The sequence below is a fragment of the Dipodomys ordii genome, unplaced genomic scaffold (genome assembly GCF_000151885.1).
Source record: "Dipodomys ordii isolate 6190 unplaced genomic scaffold, Dord_2.0 Scaffold5, whole genome shotgun sequence".
In the NCBI taxonomy this organism is placed as follows: Eukaryota; Metazoa; Chordata; class Mammalia; order Rodentia; family Heteromyidae; genus Dipodomys; species Dipodomys ordii.
The window spans coordinates 2,104,708-2,123,212 of record NW_012267221.1 but is presented as its reverse complement, the minus strand read 5'-3'; the positions used below and the strand labels follow the sequence as shown (position 1 = coordinate 2,123,212).

General features: G+C 35.4%; 1 protein-coding gene across 2 annotated transcripts in view; it reads right to left on the bottom strand.

Annotated features, from left to right (window-relative positions):
• The window catches only part of Epc2 (enhancer of polycomb homolog 2 (Drosophila)), a 105,319-nt gene that overhangs the window by 30,157 nt on the left and 56,657 nt on the right, over window positions 1-18,505 (bottom strand). For both annotated transcript variants that reach the window (XM_013029633.1, XM_013029624.1), the window contains exon 3: window positions 7,439-7,584. In XM_013029633.1, coding sequence (XP_012885087.1) covers window positions 7,439-7,584 — 146 coding nt within the window. The remainder of the gene's footprint in view (window positions 1-7,438; window positions 7,585-18,505) is intronic.

Here is an 18,505-nt window from a genome sequence, read left to right as displayed (position 1 = left end):
TCATTTCTCCCTTCCAAGCATCCACCATAGTTTTCTGATTCTGAACACTATCAAACCCATAATTAAACTAAAGTAATTATGTGATATTGCAATAATGATGAAATGGTTAATATAAGGGTCTTTTCAATTTTACAAATACTATCCCAGGTGTAAGAAATTCTCAACAGTTCTATTTATCTTTCATTTAGGAGAAATCAGTTTTCTAACTACATACCAGTAGATTGCTGCTATGCTGAAAACTTTCTCTGCAGCCATAGAAATGACTCAGAGATCTTTTAATAATATGAAGTTAAAACAAATATGGGTAAGGCAATACTTTAAATAAAATGAAATGAAAACTACAAACATTAAATTCAAACATTTATAAATCAGATTGCTCTTTTATTAACTTTACACAGCACAATTATAACATACATGTACACACATATTACAAAATACTGTGGTAGTATGATTTTGTGGCAGGTTTTTATTGGGATTTTTCAAAAGATCTAAATGAATTTTCATTTTTAAATATACAAATATTTAAAAGTTGTAGTAAAGAACATACCCATTTCAACATGTTCCAAACAAAATTACAAAAACAAGGAGACATCATCTCCCATAACTGTTTGCATTCCTAGAATATACAAGATCACACTTCTTTAATGGCCATGCTGATTTGGTGCAAGTGCTTTGGGCCTGCCCCAGTAAGAGAACATTTTATAATACAATTCCAAGTAAACAGTTGAAGCACTAGGTAATTAAAAAACAAAAACAAAACACTAATTAAACTGACAGTTTGATTACTGAGTTTAGAGATCTTTAATTTGATCACAAGTACAATAAAGTTATAAAGTTGGAAATACGTACCAGGCAAATTCAAGCAAGAAAAGTAAATTTGGAACTGATCTAGTGGTAGAAACCACTGTTGCTTTACACTCTGAATACCAAGGGCACAGGCCTTGAGTTCAAGCCCCATACTTGGATAGCTGATACTATGGCCATGGTAATTTCATGTCATTACTGTCATCTCTACTACTACCACAGACTTCTCTATGCTCCACTTCTTTACATTATGGCCTTAAATTTCAAATTTTGGTGGAGCCTGAAGTAGGTAAATTTCTTCATTCAACATAAAGTAAGAGTGTCCTGGATGCAAAGAGGACAAGGGAATAGAGAGGTAGTTTGTCTTGCACCAAAGTGAAGGATTCTTCAAATGTAAAATGAAGCCTTAAGATGCAGAGAAAAGTTTAATAAAATATTAACTAAATAGCCAGAAAAGATAGACATTTATCAACATATATTTTTTTCAAAAAGAACTACTTAACTATACAGTATACATTTAGGAGTCTCCCTAGGAAACCTCCAAAGCAATGGCTTCCCTTCTATTTCTAGTATCCAAAAATCTAGTAAGAATATGGTACTAGAAAATCTGTTTTAAGTCATGGACCCAAAATGGAGAAATTGACTGAGTGGAAGAAATAGAGTATAAAGTAGAGTGAAATTTCTTTCAGGCAGGAAAGATGATGGAGCTTGTTTAGGTACTGAAATACTTAGTAAACTTACCACACTGGGATGTAGACTGCATGTTACTAAAACCACAGTATTAGAAATGTAGAATCTAGCATTCTAAGATGAGGTAACAATAAAGAACTATAAAAGGACACAGTATACTAAGAGAGTTTGGTGTGTCTTTTTTTTTTTTTTTTTTTGTTTTTTTGGGGTCGGTTGTGGGGCTTGAACCCTGCGCCTGGGCTCTGTGCGCCAGCTCTTTAGCCCACCATCAGTGTTCTACCACTTGAGCCACAGCACCATTTCTAGTTTTCTGGTGGTTAATTGGAGTTAAGAGTCACAGAGTCACAGACTTTCCTGCCCAGGCTGGCTTTGAACCTCAGATCCTCAGATCTCAGCCTCCTGAGTAGTTAGGATTACAGGCATGAGTCACCGGCACCTGGTTTGGCATGTCTTTTGTGAAGTGGAATACAGACTGTGTCAACAGTGAAAACTATTGAAGATTTTTTTTTCCCCTTTTCCCTTTTTAGGAGGTACTGGCATTTTGAACACAGGGCCTCAAGTTTACTAGGCAAGCTCTCTAATCACTTGAGCAATGACAAGCCCTTTTACTTATTCTTATTGCTATATTTAAAATTTGATTTTTAAAATAAGGTTTTATGCTTTTGCATGGGTAAGCCTCTGTCATTCTATCCACATAGCCCATGGAGCTTGGATGAAAGGTGCATTACATCACATGCCCAACTTACTGGTTAAGATAGGTTTCACTTTTTGTCTAGGCTAGCACAATCTTCCTAATTTCTGCCTCCCAAGTAGCTAAGACAATTGGGAGTTATGTTACCTAGCAAAGGATACTAGATTTTGTTTTAATTTAAATAGAAAAAGCTGGTATTAGAATAGCAGTGGCTCAGATGAATTTTTTTTAAAAAAGGAAGTGAGGAAAGACAATAATATTAGTATTTTAGGGAAAACTTGTTTGATTTCTTTATATTTGGCTATGGATGATTCTCTAGAAGATATTCGTGAAAACTAGTAGATCGAATGGAATATAATGCCATTAATTAAGAAAAAGAAAGTAGAATTCCAGGTGAACAAGAGGTCTGGAAATGTTGAATTTGAAATACTTGCTATGGTAGAATAAATAATTCCACATGAAACACAGCCTGGAGTTTGGTAGGCAGACACAGAATTTAAGAACCAGCAATGAAATTTTTGAATAAGTACTAAAGCTAAAATAAAAAGAAATATCAACATATAAGGTAGGGGCAATAGAAGAAGACATGAAGAATCAAATGTGTAGTTAGCATCGTCGAATATTGTAAAGAGATTAAGCATATATAGGACAATTTTTTTATTTTATTTTTATTTTTTTTTGCTTATGTGATGCTGAGGAATTGAACCCAGGGTCTCATGCATTGCAAGGCAAGCACTCTACCACTGAGCCACCTTCCCAGCCCAGGACAATTTTTTAAAAAAATTCTATTTACTCAGGAGGCTGAGATCTAAGGATCGCAGTTCGAAGCCAGCCTGTACAGAAAAGTCCCCAATAGACTCTTATTTCCAATTAACCACTCAAAAACTGGAAGTGGAGCTGTGGCTCAAAGTGGTGGAGCGCTAGCCTTGAGCATAAGCACTCAGGGACAAAGCCCACGCCCTGAGTTCAGGCCCCTTGCTTGCCAAAAACCAAAACAAAAACAAAAAACCACACACACACACACAAAACCAAACCACCCACCCACCCACCCACATACACACACACACACATACACACACACAACACACAAAAACCTCTTGCTTGACAATTAGAAGGCCACTAGCACTTTAAAGGGCTCAATTTAGTCAAGTGGTTTGTCATATACGTAAAAGGCAAACACTGGAAGCGCCAATTACAGCTAACCTTTTGAAAACATATAATAGAAAAGTGCTAGATTTTTGAGAAAGATGCAATTTATATATAGAAAGATTCTCTTTTGAAAATACATACTCTTGGGCACCATTTGAGCAGAGAGCCAATGACCAGAGAAAATGAAAGAATAAGTAAAATTATTCAAAACTCATAGCTAATGGTTTCTTATTTCTTCATATTATTAAATGTGTCTTGATTTGGATAGGAGTGGTGAAAAGTAAGAAGATAATGTAGAAATGTGTAGTAACTGGAGAACAGTGTTAAATATATAAACACAGGATATTAATGTAAGTAGGAGAAAATAAGGATTTATAAAATGAAATAGAAGGTATTAAAAAGAAAACTAAACATCTATTTCAGCTAGGTGCTAATGGCTTGTTCCTGTAATCCTACTCAGGAAGATGAGATATGAGCGTTGCAGTTCAAAGAAAGTTCAAAGAAAGTTCAAAAGCAAAGCTGTGGCTTAAGTGGTACAGTGCTAGCCTTGAACAAAAAAAGCTCAGTGACCAATTCCTGAGTTCAAGCCCCAAGACTGGCACACAACAAAACAAAATCTATTTCTTAGAAAGTGCTTTATTAGGGTATTCATATTAGAGGATAAAAGAGAATGACATTTAAAGTATTTTGTGATATCTTAAAAAAAACAGCTTTTTTATTTAACAATAACCTCCAACACATAGAGAACCTTATATTTCAATACTTGCTTATCCTTAGATCCAGACTCATCTATTGTTAGCTTTTATACCCATTTGCTTTGTGTTTTCTATCTCCCTCCCGCCTCCTCGCCACCCCTCACACTCGAGAGTTTCGTTTTTTAGTATTGGAGATTGAACATAAGGCTTTATACATACTAGATAGATATTCTATTACTTGAACCATGCCCCATCCTCATATTTAAAGATTGAAAAAAAGATAAAAAATAGTTGTTCTGGGTTTGAGCAGTTATTGGAGAGATAATAAAGAATTATTTAGGGTAATACAGTAATTTAGTTTTAGAAAAGTTAAACTGGAGACGTCTGTGGATCATATTAATGGAGATGCTAATAGTTACCATCAAAAGAGGGAAAGAATACTATGGTTTCAGAAAGATGTAAAGGACAAAAGTACATGAACTATTGTATACACAAAAATCATCACTTAAGTGATAATATCCAAAGTACACCTACTAAGAACACCATGAACAAAACTTCAAGAAACTTCCAGGTTTAAAGGTGTTGAGTGAAAAGGAGCACCAAAATGAGTTAGAGCCAGCCACAGGGATGGATACCTAGACCATAATCCCAACACTCAAGAGGTAGGAGTATAGCATCTTGAGTTTCAGACAAGTCTGGACTATATGGTGAGACCTTGTCTCACTATGAAACAAAAAAGCAAAAGGAAGCTAGGAAGTAATGTCATGAGAAATAATACTAGAAGGAAATAAACTGCTTAAAAACAACAAAAATGAAGGTATTTTCAAGATATAAAAAGGGCTAGGGATACAGGTCTGTAGTAGTGTAAATTGCTTAATATGCATGAGGTGCTGAGTTTGATCTCCAGCATTGATAGGAAAATGATATAAGAACACAACAAATAAAAGGAATAGATGGGGACTAAACTAATTATAGCAATCGGCAACAGGAATTCTCAATAATGGCTTCATTACCATAATGTCCCAGAAAGATAGAGGCAGAAAGTCTGCCTTAGTTTTTTAAGTGTTTAGTAACCTAATAAATATTAGGCTAAGTACAAACTTGATTTCTTGCCTGGGATCTGATACTATGCCAGCCTTCAAAAAAGGAAAAATAAAGGGATCCATGAATTCAGACAGGGCCTTGGTTTCTTTAATCCTTGATTCTATTAACAGGACCTTATTTTGTTCCTCAGACAACATTTCCACCATTTATCTCCCACTGCTTTAAGTAGATGCTACCATGCTCTGTGCTCAGTCAGTTGTTTGAAGGCCTAGAAGCTTGTCCCTAAGCAAAAAGAAAATAAGATAGTGCTGATTATAGGTGCACAGTTAAACTGCATAGTTTACAAGCTTTTTTTGTTTATCCTGCCCCTAATTAGATAATAAGCTCCTCAAGGGCAAGATTTTTGTTATGTCTTATTCAATGCTATCACCTATCTTGTTCGTGAGAAACAGTAAGAAAGCAAATTGTAGAACAGAGAGCTGAAGACTTCTGATGAAATAATTGTAGCTATCTTGATTCATTTTTGAATTATGAAAAAATATATGAACATCAGACTGTTTCAGCCTTCATTTTTTAAGATTTTTTTAAATCTAAAAAAACAAGCAAACAAACAACAAACCAACCCCCAAAACTATTATTTGATGCCAGTGACTGAAATATCAGGAAAATGGTGAGCACAAACTGTATAATTAATATCAAAATTACAATTAAGAAAAAAATCCCAATTAAAAAAATCTCTCAAAAATCAGGAAACTGAATTTTACAAAGTTCATTTTTCAAAGTGTTCTTTTAATAGTGCACTAAATATTAGAACAGGGCAAAGACTAGAACAAAATTAAACATACAGCTAAGTAATGTTCCAATGGAAAAGTTTGTGAAATGCTTTAAAAAGCTGACAATAGGATTTAGACAAGTTATAAGGTAAGTAAAATTAATTTCTATAGGCAAACTAGTGAAGAGTTTTAAGAACCTACTGCAAAATGTTTATTTATAACCGATTTATCTGTAACTGACTTATGTATAACTGGTTTAATTGTCAGTGTAAAAACACACTGAAAAAATTAGCATATCAATATCACATTTAGGTACACCAAAACTTATTTTATAGTTTATTTTTAACTATTTATATCAATACATGCTTATTAAAGTAAATCTGGAAAATAGAAAAATAAAGAATACAAAAATCATCAATTATTTCAGTACCTAAATATGAAAACTGATGACATCTTGTTGCATTTTTTCCTCCTTAGGCACGTGTAAAATATCTTTTAAACAGAATTCTGAGAACTTTCCAATAAACAATATCTCATTTTTGAAATTTAGTATTATATGTTTAATATTATATAACATCAAATGAAAATTTCCTGTGGCATTAGATATCATCCAAAATTATAATAGCTGCATTAGATTTCAGCCTGTAGACAATTTGTAACTTATTCTAAACATTCGCGTTTTTAAAAGGTTTTCTTTCTTCTTGTTGATCTTGTCTTTTTCTGCAATTCTGCAAGTAGGACCCAGAGCCTTGTGTAAGCTAGGCAAGTAAGTACTTCACTACTGAGCTACATTTATCCTAATTTCCTTGAGAATAACTCCCAGAGATGGAGATTATTAAATCAAAAAGTGTAAAACATGTAAGGCTGCTGATATGTGCTGTTTAACTGCTTTATAAAAAGACAGCATCATTTTAAATTCTCTGTGACACCTGTCATATCTCACTTAAATTCTTAGTTTTGTGAATAATTTTCTTTAACTTAAAGTTTTAAATAGGACTGGGAATGTGGCTTAGTGGTAGAGTGCTTGCCTAGCATGCATGATGCCCTGGGTTAAATTCCTCAGTACCACATAAACAGAAAAGGCCAGAAGTGGTGCTGTGGCTCAAGTGGTAGAATGCCAGCCTTGAGCAAAAAGAAGCGCAGGAACAGTGCTCAAGCCCCAGGACTGGCCAAAAAATAAAAAAAATTAAGTAACATAATTAAAATTAAAACTCATTTAAAATGGTAAATATTGATACAAGATGGTTGCCTTAGGAAACCCACCAAATACATTTAGCAGTACCCAAATTTATTATTTTGTTTATATCAAAATGTAGTCCTATTGGAAAGGATAAAGACGATACTACAGCACTGTAACTAGAATTATTTTATCCCCATAGGAAGATGTCAGAACACTGCTCTTGAGGTTCTTGTTTGAGAAAGTGATGATGGAGTGAGTCTGTCAGGAATACTGTAAACAGAAATTCTGGGATTTCAAGAAACAAAATTCAAGAGACAATAAAACACAATACTCAGGTCTAAAAATAATTCAAAATAAATGTACAAAATAAATTGGCTAATTTGTAAGAGACATTTTTTACATAATACAGTACCTGATTAGAACTGGCTTTTTCAAGTCTGTCAATCATAATTTCAAATTGCAAAGGCTTAATTTCCATCTTTCTGTTAAGTCTATTTAATAAGGTCTCGTCTTCTGAATCCATATCATAATCTGGTTGCTCGTTGTCTAGATTAAAAGCTAGGAAAAAAAAAAGAATAATTCTTCAAACTGAGAACTTACAAAGCTATATATAGAAGTTAGTTTCAGAGACTAATTATACAATGGAAATTACAAAGCTATGTATAAAAGTTAATTTGAGAGACTATACAATAATGGAAGACAAAGTAAAATTTTGCTTTACGTATGACTTAACATTTAAGATAAAAATTCTAATTAAGAAAATACTTTTAAAGAAGTATCACAAATACATAAGAACATACAAAATGGCAATTATAAAAAATATGATAGTTTGGCAGTAAATTCAAATTAATAGTGCATGATATTATCATTGAAGATAACAGAAAGATAGAACACTAAAAAAAGATATTGGATGGCAGATTAATAATCTCAAAAATTAAGCTGAATTCCTATTCCCTTCTAATACCAATAAATCACATACTCAACAAAATTTTGTAGTTAAAAAAAAACACAAAAATACCAGAAGAAAACAAATTGCATGAGAAAAATACACACTCAGAAGCCATAAAACCAACTATTCTTGATTACAGAAAAATAAAAATTTTCCACATATAAAATTTAATTAAGTAAAAAGACAAAACTGAGGGGAAAAAAGTAACACATACAGTTCTGATTCTTAAAAATTTTTAAATTTAATAACAAACTAGTAATTTGACAGAAACTGACAAAGGATTTTTACTGTAGGATATATATCCATGACTAAAGCATAAAAAACCCTCTTATCCATTCATAATTAAATAGATGTATACACAACAAGTAAATAGTAATTTTCACTTATCAATTAGACTAAGATCCAAAATTTGATAATATGCTATTTGAGAATGTAAGAAGGTACTTATAAACTGGTATTTAGTTCCATTAAACATAACTGTCTCAGAACTGGGCACCAGTGGCTCATGACGGTAATTCCTGTAATCCTAGCTACTCTGGAGGCTAAGATCTGAGAAACACAGTTTGAAGCAAGCTCTGGCAGAAATTGAGACTTTCTACCTCCAATTAACCACAAAAAAACTGAAGTGAAACTGTGGCTCAAGTAACAGAGTACTAGCCTTGAGCACAAAAGATTAGGGACAGCATCAGGCCCTAGGACCAATATAAATGAATGAATGGATAAACAAACAGAAGATAATATTTGTCTCAGACTTGGCATTTCTATTTCTAGGAACTTATCCTACTTACATAGCAACAGAATATTTGTTGTGACAGTGTAAGAATTTAAAAAATACAAAGCAAGGGATATTTATAGGATTAGATAAGTAAATAATAGCTTATACACATATAAATAAGTCTGAGTCCCTGAGAAGAAGCCCAAGGATCTTAATAGTATATACAGTAGATAGACACACATATTTTTTCTCCTTTTTTTTTTTTTTTTGTGCTGGTCCTGAGACTTTTTTTTTGGTCAGTCATGGGGCTTGAACTCTGGGCCTGAACACTGTCCCTCAGCTCTTCAGCTCAAGGCTAGTGCTCTACCACTTGAGCCACTGCACCACTTTGGGGTTTTCTGAGTGGTGTATTGGAGATAAGAGTCTCATGGACTTTCCTGCCCAGGCTGGCTTTGAACCTTGATCCTCAGATCTCAGCCTCCTGAGTAGCTAGGATTACAGGCGTGAGCCTCCTGGTGCCTGGCTTGGTCCTGCAGCTTAAACTCAGGGCCTACAGTCTGTTTCTAAGCTTTTTTGCTCAAAGCTAGTGCTCTACAACTTGGACCATAGCTCCCCACTTCAGGCTTTTTTGCTGTTGTTGTGGCTGATTAATTGGAGATAAGAGGTTCTAGGACTTTCCAGACTGGGCTGGCTATAAATCAAGATCCTCAGATTTCAGCCTCCAAAGTAGCTAGTTAGGATTATAGGAATGAGCCATCCACACCCACTCAGCCATGTGTATCTTTTTTGTTTGAAGACAAGGATGGATCTATATGCAAATGTTTGTAGATTTACAGAATATTTGTAAGAGGATACACAAAAAACTTGTGAAAGCTCTCTACTTCTTTTTTTTTGTCTTTTCTTTTTTGGTACTGGGGATGGAACCCAGGACGTAGCAAGCGCTTTGCCACTGAGCTACATCCCAGCCCAGCTCTCTACTTCTGAGTAAGGATAGGAGAGTTCAAGAATGGTTGAATTAAAATTTTCTTTTTCTTCTTTTTTTGTATTATTTGATATGAATGTTATACATTGTTCAAAATATAAAGAGGAAAAAGCCTAAAGTTTTAGTGAGACTAGTCACCAACTATTTGGCTATTTAAAGGCTGCCTGCATATCAAGGTGTAAGTGAATATCCTGCTTCTGGTATATGAAATGTCCTAGGATTCTCAGATTCAGCGTGACATTCTTAGAAGTAGTTCATATAGTAATAAACAGATGTGTATTATGTATATGATTTTTAGTAAAACCAGTCTTTTAGTACAGGAAATACTGAAAGATTTAAATAGTTAAAGGCTTTTACTTTATAATCAATAAGTAACTACTAAATCTCATTAATCTGAACTCATTTTTGTTTTTAAATTTTGTCATAAGCTAACAAGAAAAAGTTTACTAAACTTCTACAGCACTTAACTGTGCCAATCCTGGGGCTTGAACTCAGGGCCTGTCTCTGAGCTTTTTTTTTGTTTGTTTTTGTTCAAGGCTCGAGCTCTACCACTTGAGCCACAGTTCTACTTCCAGCTTTCTGGTGGTTAATTGAAGATAAGGGTTTTACACATTTTCCTGCCCAGGCTGGCTCTGAATTGTGATCCTTATATCTTAGCCTCCAGAGTAGCTAGGAATACAGGTGTGAGTCACTAGCACCTTGCTAGGACTTGGTATCTTAATAGTAGTAAATATTCTTTTAAAAAGTCAATCCAATCCATACCAAACTCAAATGATGGATGATGAGTTTCCATAAACTATAAACATTACTAAAAACAACTTCCTTTCACAAAAGAAGATTTTGCATTTGTAAGTGCAGACAATGAGTGTTTTTAGATAGTTAATAAAATTAAGTAGTTAATACAACCAAAAGACATTTTAAAGAAAGATTATAAACTGTTAAGCAGAGTTAATGTAATATACTAATTTCTATGTTAAAACAGAAATTTTCAAAAATTCAAGGGCAAGGCTATATAAACAAATTTTGCATGGCCATCTTGTACACACCTACCTAATCTTACTCACCTCTTGTTCCTCCACTCCTATCTGCTCTATCTTCTTATTCTATTCTTACAAAAGCCAGCACCCCAGCTTGTGAGGCAGGGGAAGGGACAAGAAAAGCTGGGAAATAGTTTAGAAAAATTAATAGTGAGAATTGATAGGAGATCTGACAATGTATTAAATCAAAACCAGGGCAGAAACTTGCTCATACTAGCACTACATGTATTTAGTATTATCATTTCTTTTTAATTAAAAAACTACACAAGAAGCACTGCAGTTCTGATGCTTTCATACTAGGTACATGTGTCTAGATGTACCTCTTTTTTATCTCATATATTTATTCTCTCCTCTTCCAGACAAATTCTTTTTTTTTGGTCATAGGACTTGAACTCTGGTCCTGGGCGCTGTCCCTCAGCTCTTCAGCTCAAGGCTAGTGCTCTACTATTTGAGCCACAACGCCACTTCCGGTGCTTTTCTGTTTATGTGGTGCTGAGGATCAAACCCAGAGCCTCATGCATGTGAGGCAAGCATTCCACCACTGAGCCACCTTCCCAGCCCCCCAGACTAATTCTTTAAAAGCATTGTTACTTTAGTCATTCTTATATGCTTCTAACGCAATACAGAAAATAAGAGTACTAAATTTGATTTAAAGCCACACTAATTAGGCATGTTTAAGAGATTTAAAAAAAAAACTATAAGCAGAATATTTTCTGTAAGTTTGATAAAGTTGCTTTTTAAGCCCAGAAACCTTATTACCTATTAGAAATTAAGTAAACATACAAAGTAAACATACAAAATAAAAGGAAGAGGAAGCAGAGAGGAGGGTTGAAAATTTCTTGATATAGATCAACACTATATATGTATACAACAATACATATGTATACATATGTCTATGTACGTAGAAACTTGTAGTAAAGGTAATTGAAAGAATTAAGGGTGTGCATGATCACTGTAAGGAGAAAGAAAGTGAGAAGAAAGTCAGATCAGAAAGTTTCCTCAAAAGTGTAGTTGCTCTCTGGCAAGGAAAACAGCTTCTGCCTAGGTAAGGAAGTCAGTATAATCCACTGTTAAAAACATAATGCATTCAGAAGTTAACTTAGAGAATATATAGTGTTCAATTAGCTGGTTAAAGCAAATAGTACTTGTGTTAGAAGTGACTGTTAAGGTAATTTATAGTGGTTGCTCATATTTATATGCAAATATCTAATAAGTATAGTTATGAAAATAAAAGGAACCCAAAAGAAATAATAAGAAAAAATTTCCCAGAGCCAATATATGGCAAGATTTAAAGTTTTCAGATTTAAAGTTTATCATGGTATAAAATGAGTAGCATGAAATTCAATACAGACATAATGAGCCAGTTATTATCCATTACTTCAAAATATTATGAACATCAATATTACCATATATTATGTCTATTAAATATTCTATGGTAAAGGGAAAAATAATTCCCTTTATTTTCCCCACCTAAATCTCTAGGTGTTGGGGGGTGGGGGAGAGAGTATGGGAATAGTAGTTTCAGTTTCTCCCTTCTCTTTCACTGTCTTCAGATTTGTGAACCTGATAGAACTTAAGTCACACACACACACACACACACACACACACACACCTCACCTTTCAATACTACATTTATTAGTTATAAATGGTAAAATTTTATATGTCCATGCTGTTTCTCAATTAGACAGAAGCAAAAAGGGGAAAGCATGTTACTTCTTGCTTTCCCAAATTCAGCATTGTAGAATAGTCAGACTTTATTTATTTTTGACTCAAGAACATTCTATTGGCCCTTAAACAATATAGTCAACATACTTATTCTACTTATCCTCTTTTCTCTGATTATTTGTACAACTACATTTGCAAATGGTATCAGCTTGTAGAAAAGGCTGCTGCAGAGAGTAAGGTTCTATACAAAAGGAGATAAAGTGAAAGTTTATATATCCCACCATGAAATCTCCCATTCTTCCATCTCCATTCCTCAACTCAGCTAGAAAAACAAAAATTTTGCCAGCCACTTAGGAACAAGACTTGAGAGTTTCCTCTGTGGGAAAACAGATTCCCTTAAAAAACACAATGTCAGATAAGTGACCTTGAAATATAAATGGCCAGTCAAGTAATTCAGATACTTAGGACAGAAAACAAGCAGTAAGAGTGATCTCAAAAGACATGATTCAATGCAAGAAGAAAACAACATACATAAAGAAAGATAGTATTGAAACCATAAAGGAGGTCAGAAAAGGTGTAAAAGAACACCTAGAGAAAATAATGTTTTTAAATTAAAATTATAAAAAAACATAATATTTATCAATGGCAACACTGAGTTAAAACACAATAAATAACAAAATGTTCAAGATTCTGAAAGATGCTTGTTTCCAGTTTAAGACTTTTCAAGCAATCAATCAGTCCAGAATAAGGCCAGATGTCCCTTAGTAAATGAATGGATCAAGAAAAGGTGGTACCTATACACAATGGAGTTCTATGCTTTCATCAGAAAGAATAGCATTGTCCCATTCATATGGAAATGGAAAGATTTGGAAAAAATTGTATTAACTGAAGCCAGACTCAAAGAAAAGCAGGGTCATATGATTTCCCTCATGTGTACAAACTAGAATATCAATATGATATTCTTAACAGGGGATCTCAAGAACCCAAGTGCTTAGTGTAACGGACTATATATAATGAAACATATTAACGTGAGCTGCAACTTATGGAAACAAGAGGTTCTCATTAGACCCTGTATATATTTAGTTCTTTTTTCTCTATTGTTTCTTTTTGATTTCTCCATTTCTCTTAGTTGTTTTTGTACCTCAGGTTTAGACAATGCAATATGTGAAAGGGAAAGCAAATCACAGAAAAAGCAGAAACAGATGAACCACAGCAATATTGATACTCACTTGACACTATGTTAGATATGAACATTACAACCTAGGGGGAGGTAAACCTAGGGAAGGGTAATGGGAGATATAAAGAGGAATGGGGTAGCTGGGCGCCAGTGGCTCACGCCTGTAATCCTAGCTACTCAGGAGACTGAGATCTAAGGATCGCGGTTCAAAGCCAGCCCGGGCAACAAAGTCCGTGAGACTCTTATCTCCAATAAACCACTAGAAAACCGGAAGTGGAGCTGTGGCTCAAGCGGTAGAGCGCTCTCCTTGAGCTGAAGAGCACAGGGACAGCGCGCAAGCCCAGAGTTCAAGCCCCACGACCGACCAAAAAAAAAAAAAATCCACAAAACAAAAAGAGGGATAGGGTAACAATGATTAAAAATAAATGTACATATTGCCTTACCGATGTAATTGTAGCCCCTCAGCTCATCACTTTTTCAATTAAAAAAAAGAGTAAGGCCAGATAAAAAGTAATTTCAGGGGCTGGGAAGGTGGCTCTGTGGTAGAGCACTTGCCTTGCATGCATGAGGCCCTAGGTTCGATTGCGCAGCACCACCTAAGCAAAAAGAAAAAAGCCAGAAGTGGCACTGTGGCTCAAGTGGTAGAGCGCTAGCCTTGAGCTGAAGAGCTGAGGGACAGAGCCCAGGCCCAGAGTTCAGGCCCCATGACCGACCCTCTCCCCCCTCAAAAAAAAAAGAATATTAAAAGTAATTTCAGACATACAAGGCCTCCAAAAAATTCATCTTCTTATCCTTTCATAGGAAACTATAGGATGATGTGCTCCACTAAAATTGAACAAGTCTAAAAGGAAGAAAAGATAGAAAACAAATACAGGAAACTCCCTGGGATAGATCATAATCATTCTGCAAACTTAAAAGCAAATGGTCAAGGTTAACATAGCAAAATGAATCATTATGCAGAAAAATGTCCACAAAAGAAATAAAACTGGGCTGGGAAGGTGGCTCAGTGGTAGAGCGCTTGCCTTGCATGCATGAGGCCCTGGGTTTGATTCCTCAGCACCACATAAACAAAAAAGAAAAAAGCCAGAAGTGGTGCTGTGGCTCAAGTGGTAGAGCGCTAGCCTTGAGCTGAAGAGCTGAGGGACAGCGCCCAGGCCCAGAGTTCAAGCCCCATGACTGGCCCCCCATAACCCTCCCCCAAAAAAGGAAATAAAACTAATAGATTGGCCCATTATTTGAGTATGAAGCTGAAGAGTTAGGACAGATTTTAGACACTTGGAAAAAAAAAAACAGATACAAAGATAAAAAAAAGATACAAAGATAGGAAAAATAGTCTTCTTTCAAAACAGAACTCAAGAAAGAAAATGTAATCAATGTTAATTACTAGTTGTTAATATTTGCATATTACTTATACTGAAGACTGAATTTATATTAAACTAAAGCAAAAATGGGGAAAGAATACTGAGATGAAAGGTAAGAGAATTTTTGTCTTAAGCATTAAAAAAATCATGAATATATTAAAATATAGTATCAATGTTTAGAATTTTGAACATCCAGATAAAAAACAAAGAATATGAAGGTAGTTAAAAAAATGAAGGCAAGTATGAGATTCTATATGAAAAGAGTTGTAAAAGTCCACAAGTTCACCTATGAAATGGAGACTGACCATTTTGTCATGAAAGATGGAACACATCTAACTATACTTAGCAACAACTAAAATCAATCTATCAATAAATAAAACTTCTTGAAAATCTCAGAGGAATTACAGTAAGTGGAAACAGTCAATGGCAAAAGGTTACATCGTATAGATTTCATTAAGATAATATTCTTGAAATGACAAAATTATAGTGATAAGTAGGGGGTGTAAAACAAGTCAATGCTCCTATCTTGTAAGATGTTTATTCAGTATTAAATGTAAGGATTTGGACCTATTTTAATACTAAGTACTGAGTAAACATTTAGCAAAAGTAGGCTGCTACTCAAATTTACTCCATTAATAATGGGTCAATATAATCCTTTAATTTAGTAGAAGTGAAGTTGTAAGTGCAATATAATTTTATAAGATTTTGTAATATCAATGTCCCTAATAATCTCAGTACATAGAAATCATGGTTTTTAGATTAAATCATTTAGTGTTTTAGCTGGTGTATCTTATAATCCCAGCACTTGGAAGACAGCTGCAAGAGGATAGTGAATTAGAGGCCAGTCCAGATTACACAGTGATACTAAACCAAACCAAATAAAACAAACAAAAAATCCACACTAGGCACCGGTGGCTCAGGCCTGTAATCTCAGGTGCTCAGAAGCTCAGATTTGAGGATTGCAGTTCAAAGCATGCTGGGTAGGAAACGTCAGTGAGACTCTTATCTCTATTTCACCACCAAAAAATCCCAAGTGGAAGTCTGTCAAATGGCAGAGTGCTAGCCTTGAGCTAAAAAAGCTCAGAGACAGTGCTTAGGCTCCAGTTAACCAACAGAAAACTGGAAGTGGCTCTGTGGCTCAAGTGGTAGAGGGCTAACCTTGAGCTGAAGAACTGAGGGACAGTGCCCATGCCCAGAGTTCAAGCCCCACAACCAACATAAATTAACGAATTAATTAAAGTCCTCTAGTATAAATAACTTTCAAAGATAGCTATTGAAAAGCTAAAGTAGGGCTGGGAAGGTGGCTCAGTAGTAGAGCGCTTGCCTTGCATGCCTGAGGCCCTGGTTTCGATTCCTTGGCACCACATAAGCAAAAAGAAAAAAGCCGGAAGTGGCGCTGTGGCTCAAGTGGTAGAGCGCTAGCCTTGAGCTGAAGAGCTGAGGGACAGCGCCCAGGCCCAGAGTTCAGGCCCCATGACCAGACCCCTCCCCCCAAAAAAACCCAGAAAACAACAACAACAAAAAGAAAGAAAGAAAAGAAAAGCTAGAGTAGTAGCAAGCAAACAAAGCACCATCTCAGCTATGTCGGAGCTGTCCATGGTCCTGATTTGGACTGGAAGATTAGCCAAGGTATATACAGACAGTATGTACGTCACTGCTAAAAGCTCCTCATTACAATTCTCCCAAATTTGTGAGAATTATAAGACTTAGTCAGAAATAGTATTCACAACCTCTGCCTCCAATCTGCAAATACAGTGAACTATAGAAAAGTTTAATGCTGCTTTTTTACAGTGTTGTTTAGTGATACAATTTTCTCTATCCACTCATTACATCTTAACATATGCTCAAGGTCTGTACCATAATCAGGATTGTTCCTGGCCCTTTTTTTATCCCACTTTCACCCCTGAATGAACTCATGTTCTTACACTTTTGTAAAGGAAGCATTATTCCAATGAACTAGAAATCTCAATCCTGTTCCTGTGTCTTTTTGATTAGTCAACTAACTAGACTCCTCTCACTTTCAAAAATTCATATTTTACATAAATAATAAATACCATGGAGCAAAATTAGTAGTGGTGATAATGATTACAACAGCCACAAGACATGAGATAATTTAAAAGTTTTCAGGTAGATTTTCAGCATTACAGAGTAGAAAAACCTCAATGATATTCAACTGAACTTAGGGGATGCAATACTAATAAAAAAATGTTTAAGAAACAAAGCCAGGTGTGGTATACACAACTATAATCCCAGCACTTGAGAAGCTTAAGACAAGACTTTTAGGCCAGCCTAGACTACATGAAGATACCTGTCTCAAATCCCTTCCCCCGCATCAGAGGGGAAAAAAAGGACACTGGGCTAGGGCCATGACTCACTGACAGTCCTGTAAGGTCATGAGTTCAGTCTCTAGCATTACCAAAAAAGGGCTGAGGTACACACACACACACACACACACACACACACACACACACTCTTCTACACAGCTTCTTTTACACTTCTATTCCTCTCCTTTTCTTCAGATTCTCCCTTGAAGGTTGCTTTGCAAAAACTCAGTAGAAAATTTGATGAAGGACAGTAACAGTTCAGAGATAAAAATGTAAATGTAGTGAGACACCAGCAGCTCCTGCTTGTAATTTTAACTACTCAGAGGTTAAGACTTGGAGGATCAAGGTCAAAGTTAATGCAGGGTCTATCACTTTAGAATTACTTAAGCTACTACAAAATATTCAAATTCCAGAGCCCTACTTCAGAATGTAAACTTTTAACAGTTCCACTTCAGGATATATATCTTAAAGAACTGAAAACTGTACCTTGAAGAGAGATGTTCATGCACACATTCACTACAGCAATGATTGGAATATCAGAGAGATAAAGCAATACAAATACATTAATGAATGGATTTTTTTTTGGGGGGGGTTGGTCGTGGGGCCTGAACTCTGGGCCTGGGCGCTGTCCCTCAGCTCTTCAGCTCAAGGCTAGCACTCTACCACTCGAGCCACAGCACCACTTCTGGCTTTTTTCTTTTTGCTTATGTGGTGCTGAGGAATTGAACCCAGGGCCTCAGGCATGCAAGGCAAGCGCTCTACCACTGAGCCAAAGTGGGTGATTCAGGAGCTGCAGACAGTGAGTAATGGGCAGTTACTATTCAGTATACAGAGTTTTAGTTTTAGAGATGAAAAATTTCTGAAGATCTGCTATATAACCATGTACATATAGTTAACAATACTGTACCACATACTGAAAAACTACGGAGGACAAATTTATGTTATGTATTTTTTACCACAATGAAAACAGTGAACAATCCCTCACATTTTAACTAGTCCAATCATGTAAAGAAGAAACAGGTAAATCCAAATCAAGGATTGTCCTTTATACCTGTCACTACTAGTATAAAGCATAATGTCACAAGTACAAAGAATACCTCTTTTTTTTAAATTTGTTTTTATTTTTATTTTTTGTGAACACACTGTACAGAGGGGTTACAATTACATGGGCAGGTTAATGCGAACAATTCTTATCAAGCATTGCAGCCTCCTCCTTTGTTTACCCTTCACATCCCTTCCCAGCCTCCCCCTCACCCCCCCACCCAATCT